The sequence below is a fragment of the Sparus aurata genome, chromosome 1, assembly GCF_900880675.1.
Source record: "Sparus aurata chromosome 1, fSpaAur1.1, whole genome shotgun sequence".
NCBI classification, from domain to species: domain Eukaryota; kingdom Metazoa; phylum Chordata; class Actinopteri; order Spariformes; family Sparidae; genus Sparus; species Sparus aurata.
Window position 1 is genome coordinate 32,662,328 of NC_044187.1, and position 8,515 is coordinate 32,670,842.

Sequence of the window (8,515 nt, forward strand, 5' to 3'; positions counted from 1 at the left end):
AACAACATACCTGCCTATCATTGCATTCAGTTCAGTCTGTGTCACAAGTCTTAGTGAAGCTGGAGCAGAAACATCCAGCTGTAGCTGCTCAGACGGCTCTGTGTCCTTCTGTGTAGCAGAGCTCACGTTAGCCACACCTGCTATCCTCATCAACAGTGTCAACAACGGAGTTTTTGGCCGTTAACGTTAACTTTCCCTTTGGACTCTCCATTTCTGCAGCTCACCTCTGCTAGTTTGTGTGTGCGAGGCTGTGTGGTTTGTGTGTAAACCGAACACAGCTTCTGATTGGCTTACGAACTCTCACTCTACCTTAGAGAGCCAATCAGCACCTCTGCGGTTGTTCCGCCCCTCCCTCCTGCCTCACCGGAGGAAAATAAAACAGCTCTGCCGCCCGGTCGCTGAGAGCCGAGTCAGCTTCAATGAGAAACTTAACTTTGTAACGCGCCACAGTTTATAGTCGGTAACGGTAACGGCGTTGTAACTTTTGGAAAAGTAATTCATTAGATTACTCCGTTACTGAAAAAATAACGCCGTTAGTAACGCCATTATACTTAAACGCCGTTACTCCCAACACTGCCCCTGAAACTCTTCCAGTGAGAAACGTTCCGCGGTGCAAAAATTAGTGCGATTAAAATGTGTTATTTTTTTAACGCGTTAATTTTTGTGTAATTAATTAATCGTAATTAACGCGTTAAAGTTCCGGCCCTAATTATTATATTTTTTATTAGTAATAGTAGTAGTGGTAGTAGTGGTAGTAGTAATAATAATAATATCAATAATCATAATAATAATAATAAAAATCATTAATCACAAAGCTTATCTTTAATTAGATGAATTTTTTAATAGCTTGACAGCCATATTTAAAACAAGTCTCCATCTACTTCGGTTGTTGAGGAGATTGTTGCAACACTGTTTTGCTGTTAAGGTCTAGAAATGTTTTGTTGATTATAAAATTTCACTTTCCATCAGCATGGGGGTGAGTGGACATTGACTGATGTTGAATGTTTGTGTGAACTTTTAACTTAAGCAGCAGTTGAAATTAAACTGAGGATACCTCTTGACCATGCAAGATTGATCTTAACACTGGTGGTGCATTGTTTGACCTGCACCTAACCTAACAATGTTACAGTGCAATGTTTCTGTAGTATGTTTCATGGGTGACATCAGTTTGTGTCTCTGATTAAAATAATCACCTAAAGCCCCGACAGCAATGAGACCAATGTTTGAGGTCTTGGGATATAAATCTGATAGATTTGGTGTAATCAGAGCGCTACATAGCCCAGCAGCTCAAACTTTTTGTCAGTTTCACAACGTGAACCACAAGTTCAGATATGAGGAAGGACAGATTTCACAAAACAAAAATGCTGAGCATGGAGTTTTAATAGCATGGCATACTGGGAAAACATCTGAGTCAGGTTGATTACTCAAGTTTCCCTCCAACGTATTTCTGATTGAAAAACTGCACACTGGGCAAGTAAATGATTTTGTGTAGACTTTAATTAACAGCTTGTGTATCAGAGTGGACATTTGGCATGGAAATTTTCTTTAATTTGGATATTCATCTGAATTGGTTCATTTTCATATCATAAAACAATGCAGGAAATGTATTCATCAAATTCACACAGCTCAAGCGTCTCTATGAAGCTCACTTTCCGGATCACAGCGACAGTAACAGGTCCCGTTGGACAATGCAAGCTGGAGCTAACATTTTACAACCTCTCGTTAGTCCATAGCTTGTCAACAATTTAACAACTTATGTTTAGTCAGGTTCCTGTGAGAATGTTAGAACAGCAAATCAGCATTTCATGACACAATCCATTCTAAATATACAGAGGGACAGTGAGAGGAAATACACAGCTTCCCTCAATGCCGCCTTGGCCTCCCCATCTGTCATGACTTCAACCCCACAGAACCAGTGAGGGGACTAGTTTTCAGTCAACTGAAAACAAACTATGAGGAAGTGAACCCGAACAGAGCTGGGACCAGCTGCTACACCCTCCATATCTCATACAAGCAGTTGTGTTTTCCAGATCAGTTGATAGCTCAGCAAGAACACATGCAATAGCCACTTAATGGAGTATACAGAAAGCATTGTTGCTCACCCAGAGATGAAAACTGTTTGGTTCATTTAGATGTTGATTGATAATAGAGCCTGCATGGCTTTATGAGCAAGGCCATGCAAAGTGAAGAAAGAGAGGTTCATTTTCAGATTATTCAGTTGTTAAAGGGGCACTTGACCGATTTTAAGCATGAAGATCAGTTCACTCATCACAAGGAGTACAGTGCTACTCATCCTGTTGAACAATTGTATAATGCCCTCTATTGCTCTGCAGGGAGCTTTTCACAGTGTGATAAAACATCAGGGTTATCTGTGCTTGGTCTTTCGCTGCATTCACGTTCTCTTCGTATGGTCCCACTACCCAAGTCGGCTCAGAGCGTTAAGACAGAGTCGTTGGTCTGACTTGAAAGAACATTCATTGAACTTTCTGGAAAGCATTTCCTCTGATATTTCTAACAGTTGGGACTTAAATTTTAACACAAAGCCTGTGCTACTGTACAGTTATGAGCTATAAGGTTTGAAGGAGGTAGTTATTTAGGAGGCAGAGGGAGCATATGAAGGATGCCATTGAGTTGTGTCATGGGACTAGACTCATGTAGCATTTTTTGGACCCCCAATGAGTCCGCCATAGAAATGGAACCTTTATAACCTTTATTTAATCTGGTACTCTTATTGAGATCAATTTTTCTTTTGCAAGACAGACCTGAGCACAGCACAGCACATCACCAGACAAACAGGAAATTACAGTCTTCATTGAAGTCATTGCTGAGTAATTCCTACCTGTTTGGCCATAGAAACACACTATACAGGGAGCTGTTTAACTCACTTGGTAGAGCAGGCGTCCCATGTACAGAGGCTTTGTCCTCTTTGCAGCAGCCCAGAGTTCGAATCCTGTCCTGGGGTCCTTTGCTGTGTGTCACTTCCCCTCTCTCTCTCAACCTGTTTCCTGTCATCCCTCAAGCTGTTCTATGAATAAAGCCATTAAAAAAGGCCAAAAAAAACCCCACTTTATATTGATGTACTGTTTTTATTGTGTCATATAGGCATATTGGGTTATAGAAGGCATTTCAAATGGGATAGTCAATAAGGAGTTTACGTGGTAATCAAATAATCAATAATCATATCTTTTGTTTGGAAGTACTGAAATTAAATATGTTGCCTCTAACACACTAACACACACACATACACACACATTTATCCTCTGCTTAGGCAGTCCTTACATAACAAAATAGGTGATAGGTTGCACTGTGGACAAGGTGATTTGTCAGAACTGTGGGAAGCGGTGCTGGAGCAACCCGGACCTCCACTCACAACAACACATAAAATGTTTGCAGTCTGCATAATCAGATTCAAAATCATATAATCATATACATTTTAGCTCTTGAAGATCCACTCACTATGTAGTAACATATGTAACATGCAAGAAAATGTCCCACCTAAAAGATGCTGGTAGTGTTTGTGAATTACATTTTCGTTTTCTCCTGGATTGTAGCTACCTAACGTTAACTTGTAACAGGGAAAAAAGGCCGCGGAACATCCTTTCATTTTTGGAACAGCTAAAAAATTAAAAGTTCTTGATGTTGTTGTTAGAAATAATGACAAAGAACTTACTCTGCACCAGATCCACACCCACCCACAAAAGAAAGAACAAGTCTAACGAAGCCATAACGTACCTGTATGTGTGCGCTTTGGCACAAAATTACTTTAAGGGTTAGAAAGACCTGATGTCCTAGTAAAAATAAATAAATAAATATATCATTGTGTTTAGTCTCAAAAGCTGAACCAGAATCCACCAGCAGAGAAGCCTCATTGCAAGGGAGAATTCCTGCATCCTACATGCTCACAACTGATCAACAATCTCCTTTGGTCGGTCTCCCAAAGTCAGAAACGTTTTAAAAATTATGGTGCATGCAGCAAAGAAAAACACCTGCAAAAATAGGATCTCTGAAAGGGAAGAGTTGCTCAAATATGATGACACAATGAAAATGGTCGTTCTGCCTATTTAACTGTGTCAACAATCAAAACAAACAGCCAATCAACGGTCATGGTCAGTATTCAAAGTGCCAGATGAAAGAAGCACAGAAACCAACTATCTTTTCTATCCCTGCATATAAAGTCTCAAAAGTGCTTTGCAGGACTCCACGACAGCAAAAATTCTCCCTGCTGGTGCTTTTACACTAGTTCATACTGTTCTTGTACCAAGTACATGCCCTGATTATTTTATTTAGGCAGGTTCTGAAATAAATCAAACACAGAAAACCATTGCTGACATTGCAAATGTATAACATTGTCAAAGACAGCCATGCTGAACTCCTCCTTTGCTACTCCACTGGTGAAATAAATACACTAACTCAGTCTTTGAGAAAGTCAGTCATTATCCAGGTAGGTTGGTTGTTAGTGTTATAAGTTATGGTTAAATGGTTAAATAAGGTGAGGGCCCCAATGCACATACACATGGGATGCCAGAATAGGGGAACTAAAAGAGCACCTTAATAAAACAAAGCTGAACAATGCAAGAAAACAAGAGAACAAGGACAAAAACAAGCTAAAATGGACTAAAAAAGACAAGGTGGCAACTAAAGGCTTAAACAAAGTGCAGTAAAAGCTAAGTACAAATCAAATGGGAAAAATCAGAACAGGCGGACACGGACAAAGACAGAGGAAGACGGATGAACAAGGATTGACATGGACATGAGGGAGAACAAAGACTATACACACACTAATGAGGGGATCAGGTACAGGTGGACTGAAGAGGGAAAAGGACAGGTGAGGGAAGGAACGGAAAAACACTGGTAGGGGAAAACACGCGGGAGGAACTGAAAAGCCAGACGTGACACATACGGAGATACTTTCAAGTTAAACAGGAAACTAAAGAACATAAAGAACTGGGATCCTAACAGTCAGGAATGTTTATATTACAGACAGGCTTGAAAATCCACTTGAGTTGTGTGTTTTCTCCTAAGGTCAGTGTTGTCCTTTTGAAGTGATCTTACTATTTCCTACAACAAGGCTGTAGTGATGATGGCGGACCCTGTAGAAAATCTTTCCCAGTAAGGACAATCTTGCACCGGGTGTGATGTACCCGTTGGTGACCCCAACACAGCGGAAGCCCAGGCGCTGGTAGAGCTGGTGGGCAGCACTTGAGTAGGCTGAAGTTCCCAGGAAAACAGAGGAGTATCCGTGAGCGGCGGCATACTCTAGAACCTTCCGTCCCAGTGCCACACCGACTCCCCGCCGCCGACAGCTCCGGTCAACACACATCCGCTGCAACTCGACAGCACCTCCTGACTTCTGCTGTCCGACTGCTGCTACGACACCCACCACTTTGCCCTCCAGCACTGCTACCCACAGACAGGAGTCTGAGTTTGAGGGCAAGGACACAACATGAGCTATGATGAATAAAGGATTTGAAAATGCTTTGAAAAATAGAATCATTCAGTTTCACACATAATTAATTCAAGTCTCTTTTTTTTCCCAGCAACAATATCCTTGTCAGTCCTGATTTTATTACACGTCTTTCGGTGGCAGGGAAAGCCTGAGCAGTGCGGCAGTGTGGTGTGAAAACTGTCATTCGTGAGCACAGGAAGCTTAGAGAGGTTAGAAAGGTTGGGTACAAATTGTGCATCCATTATCACACTCTTCCCAGTAAGCTTGTCAGTCTTATCAGCAACATGACTGTTAAGTCTCTATGAAGTTTTCATGTCATTATTCATGTTATTAATATGGTCCATAATCAAACTTTTTTAATTACTATTTTCAAATTTTCTTAGTACTTCATCCGACTGTGAAACACAATGTTGGAGGTAAGAGCAGGGATTTATTGTCCTATCCCTGACATAGTTTTATTCCGTAGATATGTTAATTCTGTGCAAGGCTGCAGCCAGTGTGGACAGAATTACACTACATTATGTCTAAGTTTTCAATTGAAATGACCTTGTTCTCGTCTACCTGTGGCATCTGCCAGAACTTACGGCTAACTAGTCATCTAACTTTTTGCGTAATAATCAAAAATAGAAACGGTTAGGTTTGTTTCTGCTGCAGAAATTGAATTAACTTCCCTCTTGAATGCATTTCAAGACCTGAAAATAAGGTGCGTCATTACTGTGTCGCATCGTTGGACTGTAATGGAGCCAGAAAGGCACATATTTGGATGAGAATGTTGGAGCTAGGGAGGCTATTCCGATTGGAATAACCCTAATCCTGGCCACGCCCTAAGCATACCCTGATTTATCTTTTATTTTACTCTGGAGGGGACTGTAATTTACAAAATGAACATCATGCTGTATTGAAGACTTGGAACTCTAGATTGAGACCATAAAGACATGAATAAGCTGTTGGATGAAGTAATGGATCAAGTGAGAAGTCGAGTCATTTTAAGCCTACACACAATTTGACTTGTTTTCTAAACCTTAGTCTCCTCCCTGCTGGCCTTTAGAAAGAATGCAGATTTAAGGCATTTTCATGACTTCACTTTTCATTCACAGAAGGCTCAAGCTGTCCTGGAGGTACAGCTGTGCAAAATACCCTCACTTGTGTTCAATTCAAAGAGGTCGTTCTTATGTGTTGCTAATCAGGGGATAAAAGATGAATCAAGGTTCTGCAACAGTTAACTTGGGTACCTCAATTCCACAATGTGCACCATAGATATGTTTTCAGTACACACTGCACTTGGAATGTGAATTCTACGATATTTACCTGACGATTTCATGTAAAAGCCTTCGATGTCTTCCATGTCTTTGCGCATGGCGTGCTCCAGGTAACCGTGGATCACACGTCTGCTGTAGAAGTAGCGCCCACACAGCACAACTACAGGGAGGAGTCCTATCACCCACCAGCACATGGTGATGACAAAACATATAACTGCCGGAGGAGAGATATGAGCAGATGTGTGAAAATAATGACAATCTAAAGTTGTTGCGCTTATAACTTTACCCATGGGCACAGACTGAAGGTGAGGCATGAAGAGTGAGCGAACAAGAGAACAAATGTCACATTCATTTGAACAATACATTAGAAACATAATCAATAACTAGAAAAAAAATGTTAATGTTTGTTTTCATCAAAATCAATAAACTTTAACAGAAAAAAAAAACAGAAAAAGATGTCGCTCATAAAATATAGTCTCCTGATCTGACCTCTCCTAATCAGTGTGCTTGCGATTACTACCTTACAAATTTTTCCAAGCTGCAGAAGCAGTCACAGAAATATACCATTTATTTTGTAATCCTACCTGTCATAGCAGCATAGAGCAGGAGACTCTCGGGGTGATGTCTCAGGCCTCTGAAGGCGATGTCTGGTATCATCTCCATCACTCCATCATAAAAGATCAGCTGGACTTCTGGTTTGTCCGCCGGCTCAAACTCACGCACAACAACAGTTTGAAGTCCATTTGGAGCTTTTAGTCCTTTGTCATGTTTTTGGACATCCTTTTTCTGTCCTTTGTCACCCATTTTAAAAGGTTGAAAACAGTTGATTGAGAGGATGCAGGTGTAGAACTAGCTAAGGTCCAACCACTGACAACTTCTTCCAACAACAATACTGTTGTGTGCAAGTTTCTCTGTGTGCTCTCTGCTTTGAGATAGTTTGCTGCTCCAGTAGCTTTGCAGTTGTTCTGAGAGTATTTGTCTTTGAGGATTGCTACAGATAAGACCCCAAGGCACGTCTGGAGGCCCCTTAAACACTCTTATCAGCTACCACATGTGAAAAGATGTCTTGCTCTCAGTGAAAGGTAGTAAAAGTACTTTTTAAGTTATCGGCCTACTTAAATATATAATATGTATTAGTTCTGCATTAAAATTTCTAAAAAAGAAAAGATCTTTTCATATCATTTGCTGAGCTGTGTACCACCACAACGTTTCCAACAATGTTCTAACTCAGAGAAATCCACATGTTTACTCAAGTTAACGGTGTGTGTGTCGTGGCAACTTAAAACCACTTGCTTGTGTAGTGCAAATGAGAGTTGGTCAAACACTAAGCTCGGACACAATATTACTTTTCTGGAAGTGCTTTATTGCTTGCAAGCAAGAGTCACACACCAGCGGAGAACAGGCAGTATCTCCTCAGCCTTTATGATGATTAGTAACAATACATTCAATTTGTAACAGTTACAAGAATACATATGTTCTCTTTCAAAACACTATTCTAATCATCGCCACCTCCATCTCATGATACACATACACTTCTTACACACTTCAACCATTATTGCGTGTCACGTAATCCTAAGGTCAAAACACGTATACACACGTATTACAAGGCCCTTTTAATGCTGTAGAATGCTCCATTCACTTGAATGAGCCTTCCCAACGTGGTCAATTATTTTCGTCTAATTGACCGCTGCTAAGCATATTTGACCACCGTCAAGGGAAGTGGCCTTTTTGCCTCTGATTCACATATTTCGTAGCACTTCGCGCTCTTGAATCTTTGCTCCACAAGTAGTCCGGTCACTTATCATCCCAG

General features: G+C 40.8%; 1 protein-coding gene across 1 annotated transcript; it reads right to left on the reverse strand.

The window, feature by feature from the left end:
- Positions 1-3,112: 3,112 nt before the first annotated feature.
- LOC115588685 (N-acetylaspartate synthetase-like) lies at positions 3,113-7,625 on the reverse strand. The gene is made up of 3 exons (XM_030429433.1): positions 7,290-7,625; positions 6,755-6,919; positions 3,113-5,418 (listed from the first exon to the last, which is right to left on the reverse strand). Exons 1-3 carry the CDS (start codon positions 7,507-7,509, stop codon positions 5,024-5,026), a joined length of 780 nt encoding a protein of 259 aa, XP_030285293.1. The 5' UTR covers positions 7,510-7,625; the 3' UTR covers positions 3,113-5,023.
- Between the last annotated feature and the right edge of the window lie 890 nt (positions 7,626-8,515).